Source organism: Mixophyes fleayi, chromosome 1, assembly GCF_038048845.1.
Source record: "Mixophyes fleayi isolate aMixFle1 chromosome 1, aMixFle1.hap1, whole genome shotgun sequence".
NCBI lineage: Eukaryota > Metazoa > Chordata > Amphibia > Anura > Limnodynastidae > Mixophyes > Mixophyes fleayi.
The window spans coordinates 75,319,685-75,346,889 of record NC_134402.1 but is presented as its reverse complement, the minus strand read 5'-3'; the positions used below and the strand labels follow the sequence as shown (position 1 = coordinate 75,346,889).

General features: G+C 39.2%; 1 protein-coding gene across 2 annotated transcripts in view; it reads left to right on the top strand.

The window, feature by feature from the left end:
• Positions 1-27,205, top strand: part of SNX25 (sorting nexin 25) — a 138,617-nt gene that overhangs the window by 19,794 nt on the left and 91,618 nt on the right. For both annotated transcript variants that reach the window (XM_075196937.1, XM_075196928.1), the window contains exon 2: positions 13,914-13,998. In XM_075196937.1, the coding sequence (XP_075053038.1) occupies positions 13,914-13,998 (85 nt within the window). The remainder of the gene's footprint in view (positions 1-13,913; positions 13,999-27,205) is intronic.

The following is a 27,205-nucleotide window of genomic DNA, read 5'->3' as shown; positions in this document are numbered from 1 at the left end:
CTTCATGTGCCTCTTTGACCTCTGATATACTTCTATAGAAACAGGAAAGATGAAATTAATTGCTTCAACTGTCTTCTGAGCACTAAAAATAGATCACCATGGTAACCTTTTGATAGATAAATATTTTTTTTTAACATAATTCTTTGAAAGTTCAAAAGATGGAACAATCAGTAATTGGGAAATGTTTAAATGGTTATTTAATCCTTTATTATTTTTAATTGACTGATTTATTTATTTTTTTATTTTTTATTTTTTTAATATAACCACTCTATTTGTAAAATGGGTTTACTATTTTGAGTTGATTTTTGTTTTTACTTTTATTATTTAAAAATAAAATAAAATAATTAAACTCCTGTCCATGTCGATAATAACCATGATTCCCTACTTTCTCTGTCCCAATGTCACACTTTTCTGTCTTTGTAATCGGTGTACATATTTTACACACACTATTTGTATATGCTCCCTCAGTCCTAATTCTGTGCTAAAGTATTCAGTGTTTATATGTATGTGTGTATGTGTATAGATATATTTATATATCTGTGTGTGTATCCAGCTAACACAAATGTAGGTAGGGCCACACACATGATATTTGCATCCGATTACTCACAGGTATACATTGCACGGGACAGGACACAGATGGGGAGATTCCAATCAGCGTGAAGCCTCCAGTTATGTGCTCCTGTGTGCATTTCTGGGTATTATGGTACAAAAAAAATTGCTTATATTTGGTTGTTGAAGCCATGTTATTGTACCGCATCATCCCTTTGAGGCTTCAATAGGACTTCACACTGAACTAAAACGCTCCTTAGATTAATCTATAACTTGGAACTTTCCACTGACTTGATAGGATCTTTAAGAATCTGGGACAATTCTATCGGAAGGATACAATGTGTGGAATGTTTGTACGAATATGGTTTTGGTATAAAAAAAAATAAATAAAATACAGTGATGTGACAAGTATTTATACAGCAGTCGTATATTTAGAAAAATAGGTGACACTTGCAATATCCTCTGAGAGCAGGACAGGGTTAGATAAATCTGCAGCACAAATTCCTTGAAATTTCTAGTGGCTACAAATATGAGTAGATTTATTAAAGATTCTAAAAAGGGAAAGGGGAGGTGTTGCCCATAGCAACCAATCACATTCTGTCCATTTTCTAAAATGTACTAGATCAGTGATGGGCAACACCTGTGTCTTCCGGTTCCTCGCTGCTTTATTGTCACATTTGTTTGTTATAGATTGTAACACTTGTTTAATTTGTCTGCTGATATGTTTATAAGCGATAAACGTTTTTCTTTTATTTAATGTGTTTATTTTAAGTTATTACTGAGAGTAAGCGTAATGTGCTGCCCTTTTGAAGGTTAGATTGCTGCCCTGCAGGGTATCGGGGGCTTTACGGATGGCCCATTGCGGTACGGCTTGCCCATTGCGGTACGGCTTGCCCATTGCGGTACGGCTTGCCCATCGCTGTACTGTATTAGATAAATGATAGCATGAATCTTATTGGTTGCTATGGGCTACAGCTACACTTCATTTTTAGACTTTTTAGTAATGACTGTTGTAAAGTTAACACATGACAATGTCTGTCATAGTATCGGGCATGTTTTACATACAAGCATTATTCCAATTAAATATGACATATGGAAAGCATCACATAACATTAACTGCAGTAACCAGTCACATTTACATAAAATGATTGTATGTATATCATCATCATCATCACCATCTATTTATATAGCGCCACTGATTCCGCAGCGCTGTACAGAGAACGCATTCACATCAGTGCCTGCCCCGTTGGAGCTTACATTCTAAATTCCCTAACATACAAACACACAGAGATAGAGACTAGGGTCAATTTAGATAGAAGCCAATTAACCTACTAGTATGTTTTGGAGTGTGGGAGGAAACCGGAGCATCTGGAGGAAACTCACGCAAACACAGGGAGATCATACAAACTCCACAAAAATAAGGCCATGGTTGGGAATTGAACTCAAGACCCCAGCGCTGTGAGGCAGAAGTGCTAACCACTTAGCCACCATGCTGCCATATATATATATATATATATATGTGTGTGTATATATATCTATCTATCTATATCTGTCAATGCATTGTTATGTATGTATGTAACACAAGTGGTTTTTTTGTTGTTTATGTCTTTTTAAGATGTGTCCCTGTAAGAGTTTGGTTTGGGCACTTACAATTCCAGATTTCAAAAATGTCCATTTGGTTTAAATGTCACACCGACCTATTCACATGTATAACGCCTGTATTTCAGAAACAAATCTATTTTATCCTAGATCCATGTTTGTGATGTAGTTTTGAAAGGACACTAGATCACTTGCCTAGTTCTAGTATTGATTTTGTAGTGAGGCCTAAGGCATTTTATGGTCCGTAGGCTGCAATTTCATGTCCAATAAACATTAATAAGGTCATGGCCATTGGTTTTAGAGCAAAGGTCAAAGTGGATGTTTTTACATTTAACAGATCTTGCTCTCATGATATGTGATCAATATGGAGTCTGAGTTGTTATTGGAAAGGTTTCATGTAAGCTGCTGGATATAACGTTCACTTTTATGTTATGTTTTCAGGCCTGAAATTCTATGTATTGCCTATGGGGGAAGTCCTGTTTTCTGTAATACTAAAATGATCCCCTGTTTTAAACTATGGACTCCGTTGAGCGCTTATGGTCTTAGAATTCAGTCCCTGCCCTGGTAATGAAATAATTATTTTAGTATTTGTTTAAGTTTCTTAATAGATCATTTTCCTCAAAAATGTTTGCAAGCAAGTAACCCCAAATATTCATGGTTCGCTGGTCACATATCCAAAAGAATAGAATTGCAACAAACATGAATTTGTAAGTTTGGAGACCTAACACAAATCATGACCTTAGTCAAACTACCCTTTTAAGTTGCCTCACAAAGGCCAAACTTTTGTTTTGCTGTTGATTATATTTATTTATATATATATATATATATATATATATATATATATATATATATATATATATATATATATATATGTGTATGTATGTAGATATATTATAATTTTTTTGAGGTTATCTGGAAGGATTTGATTACAAATGACACAATGTTTGCTGGAAAGAGGTGCCTCCTTTATAAAGGGAAGATGAGCTTGATTGGGGAAGGGTTGCTAGGGGAGGGGGCGACTGTTTATTTGTGTTTACTGAAGTTTTTAAAACCTTTTGCTAGTAAGAGGCATCCCTGGTGGGTATTATTGTGCAAAAGCAGTTGGGTGTTAACTATGACCACAAGGAATCTTTATTAGATGTTTCAAATGTGATCTCCAGCCAGGATACATTATCCACAGAATGCCCACCATTCAGAAGATACTTTCACAGCACGTCACTTCCTTTTATTCCCCAGTGTAACAGCCTGGTCAGTCTAAAATGTAATTGATGTTGGCAGCCTCAAATTAGCTGCAATCAATCTCCAGACCTGGAAAATACAGGGAGCTGAGAAAGAGAGGTGTGTCAAGGTTAAGTCTGATAAATAAGCACTTTTATGTCATAAGCTTCATCCCCCTGTCCTCCCTGTCTCCACAATGTCTTGATTGGGAGCTTTAATGTTTTAATCTCATACCCAAACTACTTCTAGGACTTTGCTCCCAGTTCCTGGTGCCTTCTCCAAATCTAGTAAGGCTCTAGGAGGGTAGAACCCAGGTCTTAGAGCAGCAGTGCTACAGTTGTGCTGTGAGCTTCACTGTGGTACCTTGTTCCCATGTATAACACACTATCAAGATTCATTAGAATCCTTTCAGCACTTCCAGAAGGGGCTACGGTGCTGCTGCCCTCTGATCTTTACATGGGAAGTTGGTTGTAGCCGCCCAGACCGTTGTCTCATACACTCATTGGAGAAGACAACCCTGCGTGAAGCTACTGTGGGATCCGCAGTGCTGCCTTCTCCCGTTCATGGGCAGGTAAGGTTGTCCAACCACCACTGGACATCATGGTCCACTAGACCTCCTGGGAAAGTAATTAAAGCATTTTTTTCATTTTTGCTAGTACACAGGCAGCCTGTTCTGATATTAATCATTCTCTGCAGCATCTGCAGAGTCTGTGCAAAGAGGGGCCCACAAAAACAAAGTAACACATAGCCAAGAAATAGTGAGACCCACACAAACTAAATCATCCAAATAATGGATGACTGCCCCCCCCCCCTCCTACCGAACCCCTCCCCCATGATCCTTTTCATTGCTGGATGATTTGATAGTAAGCACATAAGATGGAGAATATTACATAAGGAGACCTCTGCCCATGTAGTACTCACCCCATAAGATGCAAACTCTCTGAATGAACCAGAAGCAGACATAAGGCTGTATTCTTCTGTCTTCTCCATCTGTTCTCCTGCCTCCCTCCCTCCCTCACTAGCTGCACTGCCTTGTTACATGATGTACAGTAATGTGATTGGCTCGTGTGATACTACCTGTGTATAGACACACTATCTTTCACCTGGTAAAAGTAGAAAAAAATTGTTTCTGATGAACAGTACCAGGTATGGATGTTCGTGGTGGTGTCACAGGAGCAGGGCGCCATAGGTGGGTGTAAGGGTGAGGAATGGGATGGTAGACGGATGGTGTTAGCTACAAGGATTTACAGAAGAACATATGAGAGAGCTGAATAACGCTTGGTGGTAATTAAACAATAAAAGTAAACTTGGGAAAATGGAAGAAAGTGATCGGGAAGTGAGCAGCATAGTGGGGGGAGACAGGGCTGGGGGAGTAATCTGGGATGGGGGTTGGACTAGTGAGGAAAGTGGTAGAAAGGTTTTATGGTTGTTGGCGATAGCGCGGTGGGGTGGATGATGCATTGACAAAAGGAGATGGAATGATAGAGGATATTTAAGAGAATGGTGTTGAACATAAAGGATGATAGGACAGTTAGGGTGTACAGACAAGGAGTAAGTATATGGGTAAAGAAAATTCAATGGAAGACAAAAAGTGAAAATGAATGTGGTAAAAAATAATTTAGATAGCAAACAATGTAGGGCAAAAGTCAACAATGGAAAAATAAAATGTTAAATAATATTAACAAATGCTAAAAATAAAAAATTAAGAAAAAAACAATAAATAAAAAACAACGGAATATAACAACAAATAATATATTTTTCATATGCTTGTCACAACATAATATACAGTGTACATATATGTTAAAGATCAAGTTTAATGAAATAGAAAGCAGGGTAAAAAGTAACAAGAGAATGCAGATACTGTAGCTATAGTTGTCAGCCGTGTGGTGCTCCTCAGTAATGCATTTCACCATTGGACGTTCCTTCCTCAGTGGCTTTAGTTGTTATATGATATAGCACAAACATAAAAGTTTGTTGTCAATCTCTTCATTCCTAAGGTATAACCAATGATGGATTAGCCGAAATTTCCTCTCCCTTTATTCTTCCCAGTGTTAATTCTCTCAAGTTTGCAATGGGGACCTGCCATCCTTCCCAAGGCCACATCTTTTCAGTTTTTTATCTATAACTTTGGAATGAACCCTGGCTCACTATATACATTACTGCTTGCAATGCGACCACCACTTGATTATGATGGGACTATAAAAATCCATCTGGAAACCAGTCTGCAGAAACTTGGCCTTCTTCCTGTCTGGATATTTATTGAGACATGGGGTTGATAACCTCTGATTGTTCCCCTATTTACAGTTTTGTGTTCACTAGTTTTCCTCTCCCTACCCTTTGTTGATGAACCAGCTGCCCCCACATCCAGTACAGTACTGACAGAACCTGCAGGTGGTTCCCTCAAGTTGTAAGAAGACCACCAGACTCCTCTTTTTGCAATCTTGATGAGCCAGAGCCCTAGCCACCAGACATTAGTATAATGAGGGTTTCTTTAATGATCCCGATGCACTAACCTTATACATTGTTGAAACTGTTCTTGTAGAGAAGCCAGGCTGTTACCATAAGTTCTGTTACCAAACTAACTAATAATATTAATAATAAGATAAATAATGAGCGGAACAATGTACTGACCTTTTCTTCACTACTCTGCTAGCCATGCTAGAAAACACCTGGAGCCAATTTCCAAAGTTCTTGGAATTAGCCTAAGATGTCTCCTATCCTCCTCATCATCCTCCTTGTGGGGCTCCTTTCTTGTTTACTCACCACTTTATATGAAACCTCTGTAGTGGGAGCAGAGTGATCAATATACATGTACTCGCATCCCAATTTATTGTTTATCTACTGTTTCAAGTGGGGCCTTTAAAACAGAGGTATGAAAGACCTTTCACAAGATCTGAAGTAGGGATTGGCTTATCCTTCTGTGTGTCTGCATTAATGAACTCCTTCCCAATCTATATCCATTAACCACCATTGACGCTCCTCTTCTAGCTGCTGCCTAACTACTGCCCATGGACAAGTCCACACTCGCTGGCTCCCGCTGTCTACCATCCACTTCTCAAACTTTGTCTCCTTAAGAAACTTTCTGTGTGTGTGTGTGTGTGTGTAACAGATTGCATGTTTGTATCACCCAACATCTGCACAAATGTATCCGTTCTGCCACAAAACCCTGAAAAGTGTGATGTCCAGATGGTTCTGCACTCAGGGCCCTTGTCCTCCCTGCAAAGGCATCTTCCTTATGAAAAAACTCTCTTTCTGCTCAAAACAGTTCTTCTCTCCTGTACTAACCCTTAGGTCCCCCTGAGGTTTAGTGCAGGAGAGAGAACTGCATGAGGGGGATCTTACATTGAATCAGGTACAGAGCTTGTGTTGAGTTTCTTGTGACCACAGTAATATCTGACGGTACATTTGATGGAGAAAGACCGGGATGAAGAAGAGAAGCTGCAAATATTGTTTAAATACTTTATATTACCAAATGTGAAATATCTCTAGGATGAGATTTCGGAGCTCTAGGTGTGATGGGAAAAGGCAGGGGCGCACGGAGGATTGTCGGGGGGGGGGAGGTCTCCCGCCGACCCAAAAAATAAATTTCGTTTCGCCAGCGCTGTCCTATACAGCAGCCGCGGCGATGTCTAAGAAGCTTCTGCGGCGGTGCTGTATACAATACAGCACTGCCGCGGACGCTTCTTTGACAGCGCCGCGGCTGCTGTATAGGACAGTGGCCACTTAGTTAGCGCAGGGGGGGGGTTCCTAGAGACTCAGAAACCCCCCCTGCGTGCGCCACTGAAAGGATAACTAAAAAAACCTTCATTGCTATAACAAAAGATGTCTTGTTTACGAGAGCTAAGAATAACTCAAATATAAATATAAAAGTTCACATACCCTTCAAATGTCTGTAGCAATTGCAATGATCTGCTGCAGTTTGCGTAGTGAATACTCTGCCAAGCTGGCCATTCCTGTGTGCTGCTTATAGCCCCTTTAAGCTGCTCTTCCTGTTTGTGGAGCCTGCATTTAGCACATAAGTGTTGCAGCCTCAGATATGACTTGAAGCTGAGAGAAGTTGCTCATCAATGTGCTAAATAATTGTGGTGTCTAATGAATCTGCTCAGTCAGCGATGTTCTTTAGTCTGTTTTATTATCATCCCTCGTGGCTGCGATCAGCATGGCAGGAATTCTTATTATTGTTGTTAACGTGCGGAGACATAACCACTGCTTATTAGTTCTTGTACTACTGTTCCATTTTTTGGTATGAAAATAATTTTCCACTTATGTGATTTATAATCAAGCAATTGGGCGTCATTGTCTTCTAAGCTTATTTTTTATAATCCTCAACATCTGTACATCTTTCTATAAAATGTTATGTTACAAATAATGTATGGAAATCATTTTACATTCTGGCCACACTTTGTTATAATTAGTAATATGATTGGCATTGTGACATAGTAGTTTCAGTTGTGTTTACAGTGCATAAGACTTTGGTTAAATATAGGCAACACAGAGGGGTAGATTCAATTTCCCGCGTTGTTCTTTAGAACAATGCGGGACGGCATTATTACAGTTACTACGGTAATTTTAACAGATTTTTGCTTGCGACTCAGGGAGCTGCAAGCAACAATCAGCGTTGAAATTACCGTAGTAACGGTAATAATGCGCAGTAATCACTATAGTAACGGTAATTGTAAGAACAACGTGAGGAATTGTATCTCTCCCAGGATATTTTACTGGTCGGTTGTCTAAAAACAACTGTGTATGTAACTTCTGCATGCTTCCCTTCATGAAGTAATAGCTGTGTGGGTACTATTTTACACAAATGGCTCAATTCTTACCTTTTCATATTTTAGCTAGAGCCGCAGCTGTTATCAGTGTAGCTGCAGCTTTCCACCAGAAGAGCTTATTACTACTTATGCTGCGCTGCAAAAAAATAGATGAAAGTGTTGTCTGTAGCCTTTCACTTTTCTAATAGGGGTTACCCACTTCTATTTGAATTTCTGCTCCCTATTATAGTACATTTTTGGGTCTCCCTGCTCTGGGATTCCCACCATTTATTGTACTCTGAGAGTCCTGGCATTGACATATATCTAGCTGTTCAGTTTCACACTGGAAATTTTTAAGCACCCATGCCCCATTAATGTTTGGGTTTGAAGGTAGGTTACTGTGATAAGCACACATATAGCTGAAGGCAAATCGAAGGATGAGATCTACTAAAAAGACTACAGAAGAAGGATAAAGCACACAGTAGAACACACACACTGATGGGAATAGATGAAGTGTGACAAAAAAAACTAGTGGTCAGATTGTCTTGAATGCCCAGAGTAAGAAGAGAGTGGTCAATCATGGTGCTAAAAGCTGCAGAGAAAATACAGAAGTTTAGAATAGAAGTGAACTAGATGTGATTGTCCTTAGTGACTCTGCTTAGGGCTGTCTTAGTTGAACGCAAAAGACCATGAGGGTTGATGTAACGATTGGTCTTTACAGGAAAGACATTTCTGAAGTTTAGATTCTTAGAATTAAAGTTTAGAATTAACAGGTAGGTTGTAATAGAGGTGAGCACTGGACAAGGACACTTAAGATGAGCTCAAGGTTAGTATTGTTTAGTGCAGTAGTTCCCAAACTGTGCACCTAGGCTCCATGGGGCGCTTTGGAGATCTCACAGGGGTGCTTCGGCCAGGGCCATTGGTAAGCAAGGTGGGGGACTACTTGGTAATTATTTTGGCTAAGGGGTGCCTTTTTGGAGACCCTAAAGGTGGCCTGATCTGAAAAGTTTGGAATCCACTGGTTTAGTGTATTTTTTTTGTGGTTAGTTGTGACTTGTGTGTTAATAAGGACTTGAGTAAATGTCCTGAGTAAGTGACAAAGGATGAAGAGGACAATTACAGGAGACGGTGGACAATTAGGGGCTCATGTAGAGTTGTACACAAGTCCAAATCTGAAGTGAAAACTGCACTTCTCCATACTGCTTTATGGCGTACATGTAAGTCTGTGTGTAAACTTAGAAAGTCAGAATGGGTTAGGAAGGGGTAGGCTAGCATAGACCCATTGCAAGCATCTTACTACTTATGTAGAGGAGGAGGAAAGCGCAGATAAGCCTCTTAGGAGCCGCGGTTCTCTGCTGCGGCTGCTTCAGCTCTGTGCAAGTTGCTACTGCTGCACATTAAGATAAATAAATGGAAACAATAGAGCTCTCTCTTTCTTCCAACATTTCACCATCCCTCATGTGTAACCGCTTTCATACTGCCGCCCCGGCAATATCCCGGGTTTTTCAAGCCGGGTTTTTGCCGGGGCTCGGAGCGTCCCGGCTCAGAAACACCATTCATACTGCACCTCGTACCCGGGAATTTCCCGGGTTCACCCCATTCATACTGCACAAGTCTGTGCCCTGGCAATTTGTGGGAGTCATCACCAGAGCAGTTTTCATTGGCTGAAAAATGGTGATGTCATTGAAAGGTGACTGGTTTTTTTTTTTCTTCCATGGGCTCCCACCGATGACATCATCCTCCAGAGACAGGCAGACAGCCAATCAGCTTGTTTTCTGTGCAACCCGGGTTGAAAAACCCGGGTTGCACCATTCATAGTGCAGGCGACCCGGGAATTACCCCTCGATAAATCCCGGGTTGAAGACCCGAGATTTTTGACTTGTACCATTCATACTGCACCAAGACCTGGGTCGTTTGACCTCCCCCCCCCCCGGCAAAAACCCGGGATTTTGGTGCAGTATGAATGGGGTATTAGAGCATGAAGTACACATATAGGAAAGTATTGGGTTAAAGCACTCCACCATATGTAAGGATCATAGTAATAAGGACGTAAGAACTAATACTGGAGCACTCACCCTCCCACTCGTTGAAGAGTGTCCAGTGTGGCCACGTAGGTGACCAAAATTGTCAAGATGTCTCTGTTCAGTGCCTATGCCAAACATCTAAACCTCTTTCAGCTTCACTGGAGCATATTAGTGCAGTTGAAAGATGACCGGTTTTGACATACCTTTAGTTTGAAAGGCATTGGTGGAATTGTGTTTCTTGGTGTCCGGTCATCTGGAAGACTCATCCCGGGAATTTATCATCATTCTTCAGTGTGACTTGACATGCAGATAACTTGATGTTAAGCAGGATAAATTATATGATATTAAATTTGAGATATTGCGGGTGCTTTGAGTACAGTATTGTGTTTATTTATTAACACTTTGTTATATTAAAGTAAAACGCTAGAGAAGCCTTTTCTCTCCTTTCTGTCTTTTCAATGACGGAATGTGGAAATTTACAGAAAGGAATAACTTCTAGAAAATATCAGTGGAGATTTAGAAGATAAGTGAACGTTAGTGTGTACATGTGAGTGTAATTTTATATACACTGGTATTCATGATACTACATTGTTTTACTTTGTATATTTTCTGAAGCACTGACTGTCTTCTGGAATATAGCCAACATGACTCAGATTTGAACGTGTAAACTGTGCCTCTAGAAAATATTTTCACGAGGGTATCACACCTTTCACTTATGCATGTGCATGAAAGACATAAGAATATCACTTTACTAATGAAGGGAAAATAGTATATTTAATTTGAAATTCTGAAGTTTATATTTTTTGTATTCATGTTCATCAAAGATTTGGAGATGGATATATGAAGGAATCCTAACAAAAAAACTTTAATATCTAGAAAAAGTGAATACCTTAATAAGGAAATGGACATTGGGACATGTTTGGATTGATGGAACACTTCCCCTGTTGTGATAACGGTTGAATATCTATTAGTGATTTGACATTTCAGGGATTTCACCTGTTCTGGTGGAAGCACCATTATTTTTTTTTCATATTGGCTTTTTGCTTTGTGAATCAGTTATGATAGAATTTTAGGAATATTTTGGCAGCATCCACCTAGGAGAACTTAAGAAATGACACTCTCTGGGCCTGAGTCATTAAGGAGAGCAAAGCATAAAAAAGGAGTAACATTTGCACTTGGGCAAAACCATGTTGCATTGGAGGGGAGGTAAATTTAAAATGTTGGGACAGATTTATAGTTGGGGTAGGACATGTCCTAGATCAACTTTAAATTTCAGTGTAATAATAAAGCTAACAAGTATTTGTGTGCTAGATAAAAAAACAGCCAGTATTTAACTTATGTGCAAAATAATAAACTAATTTGCACCCCTTAAGTTGTAACATGGTTTGTCCCAGAGAACATTTACTCCTTTTTTGCCTTAATGACTCAGGCCCTCTGTGTTTATTGCAACTTAGGGTTAGATTTATCAAACCCAAAAGTAAAAGTGAAATTGTTGCCCATAGCAACCAACCCGTTTCTAGCTAGCATATGTCTAGTGCGTTCTAGCAAATTATATCTAGAATCTGATTGGTTGAAATCAGCAATACCTATACTTTTCCTTTTCAGAAGGTGTGATAAATCTAGTATTCTGTTGCTGAGATAAGATTAATTGTAGGACATAGAGTTCCAAGGATCTTTTTAGCTACACCACTGCTTGTGGAGACCATTAGTCTGACTATTCTTTTTATCTTCACAGTGCTACAAATTATTTTATACTATTATGTGTTGTATGCATTGTCTATATATTTTACCCGAACATAGGTTACTTGAACAGTTTCTGGCTTTGAAGTATTATTTTGTGAGTACTCTGTGTAGATTTTAGGCTGATATCCAGAGGCGTTGTGTGATGAATGTCTGTCTTTCTGAATACTCCCCAGTATTTCTGTCTATAAGTGTATAATTTATAATCTCTGTGCTATTTGCTGCTAAAATCATATGCTAGATGAAAGGGGCCGACAGTATGTGCATGAAAGAACGCTTTGTGACTATATCCAGGATAAATAGGACTATAGAGAGCGAGACATTGACTTAAGCACAAATGTGTAGAGCTTGTGATTGAGTACTGAACTAATCATTTTCATGCAGGGACTGACAGAGTTGATGTATCGCTTATAGTGAGCAGTTGTTAGTGGAAGTCTCTCGGTAGATTGAGTATAGGAGCCTGTGGCGTCTTGTCTCATGCTGGTCCATTAATATTTACTATTTGTATGCAAAGTCACCCACATCTCTTTCTTCCTATATGAGCTACTACCTTCATTTCCTGGAGGCGACACCAGTTTATTTTCTCTTTATATGTGCTTATATCTCAGGTGGCCATTTAAACTGCAATTGATGGTACTCCTATCTGGGTTACATTTTTTGCGTTGTAAAAAGATTAGTGAAGTGTGTGTTCTGTTTATAAGAATATTTTTTCAAAAATGAAACCTGGGCTAATCCTGTAGCAGTGATCACTTTCCAATGTTGCTCTACGCTGGGCGCTTACACATGTAGGTAACGGGCTTATCCATACTAGGGCATACCTAATACTGAGATTATCCGTTTTGATTGGATCCCTTTTAGCATCATGCTCATTTGTGGACTGCACATGCAGCGATACTGGGCAGTTTGCTGATTTGGCCATTGTTACAAGCATAAATGTGTTTTATTTCATTAGTATATTCATTAAAGCAAAACTGTTATCCTAACCTTACATATAAAGGTAAATTTAGCCAGAAAACATCAGTTATATTTTTGCTTGAATCCTATATCCCGCGTACAGCTTAGTGAGAGGTAACCCTAAATATCCTGAGCACATTATGGCAACTGGTTTGGACAAATGAAGAGAGAAAATATATATATATATATATATATATATATATATATATATATATATATATATATATATATATATATATATACACATATATACACTTTAACTCCCCTCTATCTGTGGTCATGTTTTACACTAAAATATTGCCTGTTTCCTTTCTATGTTAATTTATTCCTATTGCTGTATAGCGGACGTTCTCAAAACTACAGCTTAGGCTGAGTACAGGTAAATTCTCTCTCCTCTCGTTATTGGAAACAGGAGTCAGCCCTGTCAGTGGGGTAGCAGCTATAAAGGCTCCTTTCCCCTATGCAGAATCTGAATCAGAGGCCACCACACATTCAGAAGCATAAGTGCATCGTGTGTAATAGGTATTGTAGACGTTCTAGTCTGGAATACTAACACAGTGCTGGTACTTCCATGAGAACATAAGGCCTCAGTGCCTCTGCTACCCATAATGCTGTGCCACTGCCTTCTGTCGTCTTCCTTGTGGCTGCGTAGTGCTTGGAGTTTATTTAATGTAACATTGTGATATAGATTTATAGATGAATGAAACCTGGAATCTTCTGTGGGTTTATAAAGCGTGGAGGATACAGTAACTAAATCTACTTGTATGTCATGTTATATCCTGCACTAGAATCTTAGTGGACCCGTTACCTGCACACAGGTGGAGAACGCCATTTTTATGTGGTAAACTTATATTCATTGTGAATGGAGCCTGTTCGCTATGAACTCACTGAGATGGGAGGCACTTTGTTCTCCATGCCTCAATGATACCACTAATTCCTTGCATATTGATAGGCTGGATAGTGGTTCAGGTGACAACATGGCGGCCACCACTATGTATAGGTGACTGCTCCACTCTAACATCAGAAGTAGAACCTAAGATATGCCCTATAATCAGACAATGTAATAATTGTGTTTCAGGTCTTGCATTCGGTGAATCTGCATGAGCCAGTCCAGCTTAGGAGAGTGGTTATATGTCACAGCATGGATAAAGCTCTGAAGGAAGGTAAGCTTGACTTCATCTTCCGTTATTCCTTCCCTGACCATGTTTTTTATTTATCCTGAAGAATATAATTGGTTCTGATTGCTTCTATACCACAGCCTGCAGGCACTTTCTAGCAAGTTCGTAATAGCTCAGTATGCACAGACATGTATCACTGTAGCAATGAGGAGTCTGGAAAATAATTTGAGGTGGCATAAAATATTGTGCAAAGAAGAAAATAAATATATACCGATTTGTTACTGCCAAGGTCTATAAACCGATTTGTTGCTGCCAAGGATTATAAAGCCATTGGTATTGAAAGAGTTTATTATTGACAGCTCACCCAAGAGACCAGTGCTCATGATTGATTACCCTTTGACCTCTGACTCAAATTACATTGTAATTTAACAGACAATTATGGAGTGATTTAATGGCTTTATATTCTTGAGTAGTCTATGTACTTCAGACCACTGAGGTCACTAGATTATGCATTTACCAATGTTGATTTAGTTTATATTTCCAACACAATATATCAGACAGAGCTGTCTGACTGTGAACGTGGGTTGTTGGTGAATACATGGAATGTTCTCTCAATAAAGAAGTTGTGTAACAAATAGTCTACTGTACACTGTATGTGGGGATAATAATGTCATGGTATGCAATTAAATATGTCGGTTACTTGAAACGTTTTTTATAAAGTCTGTTGTGCACATGTGTAGAATAGTCCAAATTGGACAGTGGGTTTGAGGGAAAAAAAAAATACTGAACATAAATGTTAGTAAACAAAAAGCAAACTTATATTGAAGGTTTGACCAGTTACGCGACCTCCCTACAAACTGTTTTGCTTTACCAGATTGTCCTGCAGTGTAGGTGGTACCATATAGTTCTATTAACCACTGACAGGAAAGCAGAGCAGAGAATGCACTCAAAAGGACTATACTACATAGTATATTTGTATCACTGTTCATCATTGTGGTGTGTGACAGTGCGTGTCTATGAGAAAATTGAAAAGGTTACATCTGAGTCCCCTAACAATGCAAGCACAAGAAATATTTTCTTCTAAAATCGAAACTTTTTTTTTATTTATAAATTTTTTAAACCCAATATATTGATTTTTTTTTTCAAGTACAGTAAGCGTGGGTAACAGAAAACGAAAAATTGGTGGGGTGGTGCAGGTACATTGTGAGTGAAAGTATTATTAGAACAATTCAGCCAGTCATTATTTTGGAATTAAGCAAGTTAATATCACAGAGGACCAAACGTGGTATCTAGGATAGCTAGAGGTTTGGAGAGATAGGAGGCCGATTGCGTGAAGGAAAAGCCTGTATTACAGCCGAGGACGAGTGGAGGGATAGAAGGAACCTGTTACTTATGGAATGTGGGGGAAGGAGGAACAAAGAACAGAGTTGTATTTGTCGGAGACTCCTGTATTGTAGGGGGTCAGATCATTTAATTTTGTTGGGGGGCATTATAGTGGTCAGTCTGAGAGAACAGATGCTATCAAACTTATTGGGGCACTCATGAAGTTTGAACGTTTTTAAGATTGTGTTAAGTAGTCCAGTGCTAGAGGGAGGCTCGGGGTTCTTGCAATACGCCACTAAGTTGTAATTAGCCACATTCAAGAAATGGAAAATCAAACTTTTCTGGGAGGGCTCTTGGAAGGAGAGTAATAGTCAAATAAGACGGAGATGGTGGCCAGTTACAGTGTAGTTATGTTCTTCTCTACAGTAACCTTTAGTTGTAGCACAAGACTGCTATATTTGGGACAGGGTGCCCTCCAATCCACAATTTCTCCAGCAGCAATCAAACGACATTGGGAAAACTGCACAGAGACCAGTAGGTACCATGTACCATCTAGAAAATAATTTATAGGTATTCTCTTTGATGAAACTCTTAAGCACACTCTTTCAGATCAGAGCCCACTCCTTCTTACAAGAGCTTACTTTTTAGAAGAAGGAACAGCACACATGCACAGCATGGGCTAAATTTACTGTGAACTGGCATGTAGTACTGATTCCCAGGTTTAAGGATTATTCTGCAATTTGACTTTTAGTTTGAATGTCCTAAATACAAACATCTATTTCTCAATAGTAAATTTAACTAAAATAGTCATGTTTTATAATTCATTTATAGACCAGGCCAAATGTTCTAAAATTGTGCATTTATTTGTATTTAAAACCTGAGTGGTGCGACCACTTTAAGCTCCCACCCACTTATGTGTTTTTAAATTGATTGTAGTCTTTATTTTGGATTGGGTTGTGAAAGTTACCGACGTTTCATTATGACACACACAGAATTAGAAATCCTTTTCGGTAATGACCAGCATAAGCCAGGTTTAATGGATTGGAGTGTTTGGGTTGTGGCGTCATATCTGCAGCATAAAGTATGTGGGAAGCTCCGATCTATAGCTCTTGATTGAAGTGGTGTTTCTGTTTGCTGGTTTAGCTCAAGTGTGTACTGGTTCTACCCCCTGTGTCCTTGCTGCTGTGTGAGCTGGGTTAGGGTAGCATTAAGAAAAATGTGTCCGCTCACTAAAGAGTGATATTTATTTATTATGAAATTACAGCACTGCCTCCACATTTGTATCCACACATTCAATGCATGTATGTTATTCCTCTCCGAGTATATGGCAGAACACACTCTTTCCTGTCCTCTGCAGTAAAACATTAGGGAGTGCAGTTATAAAGAAGTAAATGTACGTATGTGACATCTTCCTGACGCTGAGCCATATACACAAGGGAAGCACTCAATGAATTTAAACTCTGAAACCTTTACCTGTAGTTCAGATCTCCTTGTACACTAATGCTACTACTATTTACTTTTTTGAGTGACTTTGTTATAATATTGTATTCGTGATGAGCAAAAAGATATTTGGCAGCAATTTGAGAGGTTATTTTATTAGGTACCAGTTGCTCCCCTGTTTGCCTAATGAAACTGAATTGATCAGGTCATGGACTCAGTGACCTGGGGGTATAGTTACTAAACTGCGGGATTGAAAAAGTGGAGATGTTGCCTATGGCAACCAATCATATTCTAGCTGTCATTTTGTAGAATGCACTAAATAAATGACAGCTAGAATCTGATTGGTTGCTATAGGCAACATCTCCACTTTTTCAGACCCGCAGTTTAGGGGGATGATTGCTCATGTCAACCCCAGTGTGTCCTGTAGTTGTTACATATGTGTTACAGTGGATCTCTTTAAATATAGCTTGTTCCAATGCATGTGTCATGTTCCTGGAACTAGCCTTGTGACGTAATGATTTATTCTTACTGAAATCAATAAATTTGCATTCATGAAGGGATGTTCCTAATTTACAGATATTCAGATACCCTGTGGTGGTATTCTACTCTGATCAAGGGTGCCCAATGTCACACACTATGCCGCCATCACCAGCCTGCATTGATGACACGCAGGAGGAATGATCTCTTTGCCATATTCTTGCCCTCCCATCAGAGTCAAGCAGTAGGAAGTTAGGTTCTATCCACCCAGACAGTGTTATCCAATCAGTTAGTGTTTGTGTTCCTTGCCGCATCCAACACCACTTTGCTGTCAGAACGTAGAACTCCTCTGGGTCATCGGTCACACGCCATCCTGGACCAGATATGAATTTGTTGCACACAACTGTATCCCTCAGCGTCTCCTCTCTCTCTCTCTCCCCAATTATCAAAGCTATGAGGGTCCAATTATTTTGGAGATCACTACCCCCTCATTTTCACTGCCATGGCTGCCGTTACATTAATGTTCGAACAGCTGATCGGACAGTTGTTATAATCCAACATGGCACCACCACAGTTTTTTACTGGGGGAGACGGAGGATCTTTGTGGGTGGAATTTAATTATCTTTTCACCAATTTTGAAACAGTGACAGAATTTGACCCATAATCTCTGGTTATAAAAGCATAGGTAATATAGTCTTTGGTCAAGTTTAACTGGAGCACTGTTTCTGACTTCTTTCTGCTCTCTGAAGTTTGCCCTGTCTTTGCTGCATATCAAGATCTTTATCTGTACAAGTGGCTCATGTTTGCCAAATGTAATAAAGTTCTGGGAGGATTGTGATTTTTTTGTTCACTTGACATGAAATGACCCAGAGTTATTAGCACGTATTAGGAGTATTTGGAGTTTGGCAGACTGACTAATTGTTTGTGGAGTTCTCTACAACGTAAAACAATTTTGTCATTGAACTTTATCCTAGTTCATCCTACTTCATGTACTCAGTAGAGTTGTTCTTAAAAAGGGAAAAATATTTTTTCATAACACTAAAACATAAAATCCAAATAAATAAAAACTAACTCTGGCTAGAAAATACAAAACTGTGCAATTTAACTAAAATATGCAAAGTATCTCTACAGCTAATGCATTTGGTTGATACACTATAATACATAATAAATACTGTGTGTTCCTTATCAACCAAAGTTATTACTAGTAAACACTGCTTATTAAGTCATTTAGACTCTCAAAATATATCCTCCGAGGCCTTTAAACTGTTTGGAGCTAGCTACAAAAAGTGGATTAAATCCACAGTTCATTGTTGCTGTTTGTTATTGCCAAGGGGTATGACACAGTTTCGCTGTGCCCGCTGATAGGTTTACAGCTGTGCCCGCTGATAGGTTTACAGCTGTGCCCGCTGATAGGTTTACAGCTGTGCCCGCTGATAGGTTTACAGCTGTGCCCGCTGATAGGTTTACAGCTGTGCCCGCTGATAGGTTTACAGCTGTGCCCGCTGATAGGTATACAGAAAGCTACTCTGTGTCTCATCCCAGGGCAAGGAAAATAAGCAAAATCTTTTATAATAAAAGGTAACTGTGTTTGCTGTAAAACGCCCTTTTAAAAATTAAAATGCAGCATGTTTATTATCATTAGTGATCACACTGCACAAAGTAAAGGATCCACGGCCAATAACCTAGCTTATTCTGTACCAGCATACTTATGCAGCATGTCAGGGGCGCACAGAGTATTTTTAAGGGGGGTTTCCCCTCCACCGGAAAAAAAAAGCGAGAGGGCTTCCGCAGCTAAGTTTAGGCAGTACTGTACTATACAGCAGCCGCGGCGCTGTCATAGAAGCAGAACCGTCGCGGACGCTTCTTTGACAGCGCAGCGGCTGCTGTATAGTACAGTGCCGCTATATAGGGCACTTTTTTAGCGGGGGGTTTTCTGGAGACCCAGAAACTCCCCCTGCGTGCGCCACTGCATGTGGCCCTTACTGCTTTAGTGTCACATTTGTTTGTAACACTTGTTTAATATGTCTACTGGTATGTTATTACTGATGTCTTTCTTTGATTAAATGTATTGTTTTAACTTGTTGCTGAGATTAAGAGTAATGTTTGGCCCTTTTGAAGGTTAGAGAGGTGTCCACGGGACCCCTGAAGTGTATCCGGTTGCCCATCGCTGCTCTAGACTAATATTAATATATTTCATATTTGTTCAGGGGCAGCAATCTTTCTTTCAGTATTCATCTCGTGTTCGTTTATCTGTGCTGACCACCTTTTTCCTGTATAATGTTTAGTTTAAATTTAGCGCAACAAATACAGTGCGGTATGTCATTCAGAGAAATGGTGAAGTCAGAGATGGTATCGCCAAGACTCTGAACCTTTATGTATTGGCCTGTTCTGCCACAAAATTAGATTTATACTAAATGTCACTGTAACGTCGCTTATCTCTATTTGCAACCTATGTGATATCTCCAAGAGTAATAACCTATGTGATATCTCCAAGAGTAATAACCTATGCCATAACTAGCAGCCCTGTCATGGTGAACAGTCACGTGGGAAGTGTCTAATGGGTATCCCAGCCTCTGATCTCTCGCAATGTGAGCTGGATTTAGGCTTGTTCCTTGGTTGATATATATAAGTTAATAAGGCAGCATGACTGATAACATTTGAAAGGAGAAACACTCCCATGTTTATTTAAAAGACTTATTGTATAGTTTGTTTTCCCAATCTTTTGAGCTGCAGCACGAGAGCCTTCCATGGACAAGCGTAATTGAATTAGAGGAGCAGCCTTCTGCTTGCTGACTCAGATATACTTTTCTCGGTGTCCGTGTAGAGCTGACATTTTATTTGTAGCTTACGGATTTAATATACCATGACAGCCCTGTGAGGCTACATCCCAATGGCTTGTCTGCCCCCTTAAAGCGGTGTGAGTCATTCCTGTGCTCATTGTATCGTTCTAATTCTGCAACCTTTCATCAGTCTATTTCATTCCCGTAATGTGTAAAACAAATGAAAGCCTTGTGGGTAATTGGAGCTATTTCTTTTACTGTACAGGTTTTAAATGTGACTCTCCAAAGCATAATGTGGCTCATTTGTTTTTTTGGTTTTTTTTTTAAAGCACCGGTAAATCTAAAATAAATCATGGGCAAAAGGACTGTCAATAACATTCACAAATATGTGTAAAAATCCCCCCATCTTGACATCTTGAGATTTTTGCTCTTGTCTGTATTTACTCTGCACCTGGGTACAAGCTACTGCCCGCAGTGTCAGTCTGAGAAGTCCACCATGCATAGGTAAGTCTACCTCACAAACAAAGCTTTATTTAAAAAACAAAACAAAAAAACACAGCAAACATTATGATTCTTAATAGCCACAACATTAAAACCACCTGCCTAATATTGTATAGGTGACGCCAATAGAGCTCTGACCCGTGGAGGCATGGAATGACAAGACTCCGAAAGTGTCCTGTGGTATCTGGCACCAATAGATTAACAGCAGATTCTTTAAGTCCGATAAGTAGCTCGGTGATCCTCCATGGCTCTGACTTGTTTTTCCAGCACATCGCACAGACACTCATTCAAATTGAAATTTGGGGAATTTAAAGGCCAAATCAACGCCTTGAGCTCTTTGTCATGTTCTTCAAACCATTCCTGAATAATTTTTGCAGTGTGGCAGGAGGCATTATCCTGCTGGAAGAGGTCACTGACATCAGGGAATACCGTTGCCATGAAGGGGTGTACTTGGTCTGCACCAATGTTGAGGTAGGTGGTACATGTCAAAGTAACATCCACATGAATGCCTGGACCCAACTTTTACCTTCTTCTCAACGTAAACGACACACATGCACCTGGGCATCCACATGATGTAAAAGAAATTGTGATTCATCAGAAGCATCCGCCTTCTTCCATTGCTCTATGGTCCAGTTCTGGCACTCACGTGCCCATAGTAGGCGCTTTTGGCAGTGCACAGGGGTCACCGTGGGCACTCTGGCTTGTATGCCGCTGCGCAGTCCCATATGCAGCAAGCTGTGATGCATTAAATATCAACAATATAAATACAGGTGCGCCATAGGACTGAACGAATGAAAATAAAAATAACCAGCGTGAATAGTGCGGAGTCCGTATTAATTTACATAAAAGATCAATTTATTAAAACATCAGTTGATAGAAATGGTAAATAATACTCAATAACATCGATAGTAATAATAAAAATTCTCAAGTGGTTTTGATTGTAACAATATGTATGTCATTATCCAAATATCCCGGGTCCCCTAAAAAGCAGGTGAATTCCAGAAAGTCATACTTCTAATGACGAAACGCATTGGTAACTTTATATTCGCGGTTGGGTCCAAGACGCGGGCATCTGTCAACCTTGAATCCTGTTTTTTTTTTTTTTTGCTACTGTTGAGAAATGTGCAAAGAGAGACTGTGCCATATCATTTGAGAGATGTGTTGATTAACACCCAGATTATCGTGGAGAGATTTTGATCATGAGCAATCCGTCTGCCTGGGTAGATATTTAGAAGGGGAGATTTCCCCTAACACCCACTACTCCTAATCGGTTGAGACAGCTCCAAATGACGATCTTAAAACGACTATTCATTTCACCTCTGTGAGAGAGTCCAGTATGATGTTTGAACAGAATCGGGATGACATTATGAAGCGCGCATAGATCACTGCTTTATACTTTACCCATTAAGTGAACTGGCCATTCACTTTGGAGCACAGGTTTATGCATTCTGACAGAGCTTTAAATGAGATTTGATTGTGTGCGTTTGCTTTAGCCTGTGGTTCTGAAGAACTTAGAGCTCACATCACTTAATATAAGATTCACCTGGTTTTTAGGGGACCCGGGATATTTGGACAATGACATACATATTGTTATAATCATAACCATTCGAGAATTTTTATCACTATTAATATTGTGTATTGATTACGGTTTCTGATAATTGATCTTTTAATAAATCAATCTTTTATGTAAATTAATACGGACTCCCCACTATTCACGCTGGTTATTTTTATTTTTTATTTTTTTAGTCCTATTGCGCACCTGTCATTATATTGTTGATACTTGGCTGTTTCTAGTGATAGGCACTCCTAAGAGCGGGCTATTACTATTCCAAATGACTCCAGAAGTATAAACGCATAATGGAGCGTAAAATGTTATATATTATGATATATATTTTTCAGCTACTTATGCTAAAGTAGCTCTTCTGTGTGATTAGACCAAACTGACTATTCTTCACTCCCAACACGTATCAGTGAACCTTTGGCGCCTATGACTCTGTCGCTGGTTCACAGGTTGTCCTTCCTTGGACCACGTTTGGTAGGTACTAACCACTGCATACCGGGAACACCCCACAGACCTGCCGTTTTGGAGAAACACTGACCTCAGATCCTTGCACTTGACCATTTTTCCTACTTTTCCAGCCACATCAACTTCAAGAACTAACTATTCACTGCTGCCTCATATATCCTACACCTTGACGCATGTAGCTGCCATAATTCTTTCATTGACTGAATAATAATGCAGTTTATTATGTTACTTGGTGGCTGGTCAAGGCTGTCTATGGAACATAGAGCTCTGTGAGCATAATCCAGCAAAATATCTTTGAGTTTGGAAACCTAATTCAAGGTAGAACGGTAGAGAAGCAGTGTCTATTGATTCAGAAGTCTGTTTAATGCAAATGTTCTGTCTTGCACTGTTTTCAAAGGCCTCTAACTTATTTTTTATTCCTTCACTCCACTTGTCAGTGGTTTTAATGGTGTGGCTGATCTGTGTGTGTATATGTTAATAAAATATATAATAGAATATATCAATTGGAATTTATTTTGCATTAGCACTTTACAATAAAACAGACAAAGATAGTACTTGCAAATATGTACATTAAAGGATGGTGAGCGTGTATTGTGACTAGTGTCTGGTGCTGCAGCTAAATCATCCCCAATGTTTTATCTAAGACTGGCCATTTATTTTATTCTAATTAATTGCAAGTTCAATGAGCCTCTGGTGGTGCTGGTTACATTTCCAGTAAGTTGTTGAAGAAAATAAGGAAAGGATCATATCTTATAACATAAAGGTCATACATGTCTCTTGCAGCCCATATCTATACTACCAGCATTTATCCAGACTAAGACTCATTTTCCAGCAGAGGAATCCAATTTGTGTGTCTGTGATTATGTAGTGATGTGCTGTGACCATCCGTACCTTGCTGATAAGGCTTCCCAAGCGGGGTTTCTGTCGAAATACCAAACCACTGCTAGTGTCAGTAATAATGACATTTTGTTCAGTATATAGCTATTTAGTTTTCCTCCCTATATCTCGTAAAGAGAAACTGATTTTTTTCTTTAATATTATATTTCAGTACGTTGTTAGTGTATGAGAGAGAAATGGTGCGTGAACATTCCGAGATGGTTCACTTAGGAATCTATAACTATAAAGAATCGTTTATAAATGTGTGACCATGTTGTTGTGTCTGATGTAGTGCGAGGAAACACCTGTTGTATGAATTTAGCAGCACCATCTCAGACAGTCATGTCTGTAATGATTTGCTTTGTTGGAGGAAGCGACAGGCAGGAAAACACTGAACTGTGTCTGCTAGGAGTGTACCATTGTTTAAGGAACTATGATGCGTTGTGCTTTGTGTACTGAACTGTGCAGCAGTTAATAGCACATGAAGCCATTTCACTTAATCAATCAGCTTCCACAGCTCATAAAACCAGTATTAAATTGAAAAGACCATGGAAATGTAGAAATTGATGCATTATTCTAGGGCAACATTTCACTTTCTCAAGATGAATTATCTGCTATGTGACCAAATTAAATTCCCGTCCATGCTTCTTGTACAATCTTTGAATAATCAATTACCCCAACATCATAAGCTATGATTTTCTTTTTTCTTTCATATGTACTGTTTTAATCCAGTCAAAATGATGCATGCTGTACATTTGTTATTAGCTACTTGCATTCAAGTTATTGTGTTGGGTAGATGCAGCATTTAGTATGGAGGGTAGGGTGATTCCAAAAAATCTTTGTTTGAAAATGACAACCACCAGCCCACCAATTTGTGTCATTATGTGAAAAAACATGACAGTAATATTTATTTTGAAATCATATTATATTTAGAACTTGCACAACTCAACCAAAGTTTATAATAGGACGATTACATTGCAATGATGCAGAACTGTACTTTGTTTAATAATATATTAAACATTTGTTTTTTTATCAAATATTTTAAACAATCGCCAAGTTTACGTTGGTCACTTTGATAATGGTCTCTTGATGGCAACAGTTTTTGTTGGCGTGCAGAACGTACTGCGATGCTCCTCCATGACCTGCAAAAGGAACTGCTTCTGTTCCCCGTTTCGTGTTATCGAAGCATTGTATTCTTGGATTAGCGTCACCTCTCCCAGAAAGATCATTTACTAACTTCACCGTGTCTGCGATATTCTGACTGTTTTGGTAGGATTCAAGGTTTCGCCATTCCGCCAGGTCATACTCCAAGAATTCCTCAGACAGACCAAGAATTTTGAACAAACTCAGTGTTGATCTTGTGACGAAGTTATTAAACCCTTTGTTGCTATCTGAAGAACTAGTGGAATACGTTTCAGAGAATTGTCAGATCCATCAGAGTGCTTGATAGCAGCAGCCTTAAGTTGTTTGTTTTTTTTGTTGTTTTTTTCTGTTAAAACCTCATCAGCAAAGAAATTGAAAACAACCAGTATGTCTGAAAGATACCATTGATGGTTATTAAATGCCTTTTTGGCAAATTCTTTGTTTGGTGCATGTAACAAGGCAAGGTCATTCCTTGGAGCTGCAGTTGGTGATGAGCTCTGGAACCAGTTTCTCACATAAATGTCAGTAATGAACAGACAAACTTCCTGCAGATGATGCCAAACTTTGTCACAGTACGATATCCCGCGAGTCTTCTGTAACTCGCTGAACCCTGGCTGCTGTGGATTGTACTGGTTGTGGAACAGCCACATCTTGATTGAGTAAATGGCCCAGGCCATCCAGTGAGCCCGATGGATAGCTCTAGGAGATATGAAATGTACTCCACGTGGAGGAATGCCTCCCAAGAAAAATATGGTGAGTTCCAATAGCTCACGGTAATCATCTCTCGGTTGGAATTTCTCCAAATGAGCAACTGCAAACTTACTGATGTCATCTTTCCAGGGAGCAACCACAGCTGATGTCTTTTCATCTTCAGTTGCTGTGCTGAATGATGCTAGATCGATTCTAGGCCAAAAGTCTCTGAAGTGGATGAAAAGCTCCATGTTCGGAGATTTAGAAACATCATGGATACTGAAGACCTTTTCCAGCATTATTTCAGAGATGTGATGTCGACAAGCCAAATTAAGTCGTGGTCGGCCAATCTCAGACTCCAGCAGCTCACATACTCCACCTTTCAGTCCAGTGTTAGAAGCTGTGGTATCAAAACATAGCCCTTGGATGTTGTCCCGCAATCCCCACTCATCTATGGTTTCCACCATTACCTTAGCCATAATCTTTGCGATTCCATCCTGAAGTTTTGGAAATAAGAGCAGCTTTATTACATTCTGCCCTGAAACCAGAATAGGGAACCTGTCAACCCATTTTCGGGGAAACATGATAATTACAATGAATATCTCCCATATTATCACTCATTTACATGGCTGCAGTGCATTGGATTATTAATGTTCACTTCTATTTGTTCCTGCAATTATACAGCATTAATAGAAATATTTATAATGCATATTCTTAACATAAATTGTGTATTGGCAAAGTCACCACGTCTGATATTGTGGAAAATCATATAACATCAAACTTTGACCATCTTGTGCAAGTTGAAAATATGCACTGAATAAAAAAATATTTATGATTCAATGTCAGTATACCAAGTGGAACCGAATGATGGGTTGGAGAAGTATGAGAATTGGCCATTGGAGATGGAATCACCCTAATGGAGGGGCAATGCATTTGTTCTTATCTTTCAGCCAGTGGTTATCCTATAATGAGGCAAACTCAGGCGGAAGGTTAAGAGGGCAGCAAAATATAGGAACTAGTGGTCTGAATGGCTTCTCCCTTCTTAGTTGGCCTGATAATGATTGAACTGACACTATTTTGTCATTTACAATGTACAAATATATATGGTAGTTTGTAAGAAGGATCTGTCTCCTTCAGCATCAAATGGCACTCCCCTGCTTCCAGCCATGTTTGTACATCCGATGATATCATCAAACTATTATAACATCCTAGCACGAGCAGTGTCAAAGTGCTTTTTGTTGGTGAAATGGGGCACATGACATCCCTGTGACCCATCTTGCAGACAGGCCTCAGTAACAGCCCCATATTGCTTCCAGTCTGTTGCCCAGGACTACGAGAAGAAAACATGAGCCATGTACACAGAACTGTGCTACAGACTGCTCCATTCAATTGGGGAACATTTAGGTACTTATTTAAAAATATAATGACTTGAATTAGAAATAATTAGTAATTACTCCTGACAATTACATTAATCCGCAGCAGGTATACGTCTTACCTAATCAGTCCCATTCACTGCTAGTTCAACAGTAATGCTAAGCTTTCATGCAGTGTATTGGCAAGATGAATGTGGGCTAGATAGGAGTCCAGCTGCATAGCCTGGATATGCTGAGTGTGTCAGTATTTTCTTGTATAATATCAGTTTTGCTGTAATAACTATTTAACTCCTGTTATACAGTTGAATCAACTACTTTCACTTCCCTATTTTAACTTTCTATTACTGTGTATGAACTAATGTGCATTACAGCTATGGTCTGCAGTCAAGTCTTGCAGATTTATTTAAAATACATTACTAAAAATGTCAAATAAGTTCAAATTATACAGTCACAATTACAGCACTCATGCTACAGGAAATATATAGTACATAAGGAAATATGAATAAATGATTATTGTATTTGGAAATAATTCTATTCTATTTCAAATATGTGTATAACTCTTATGACCATTGTGGTCCAGGCCTATATAAGTCCTTATTTTGACCATCTGTCTCCATAAAGAT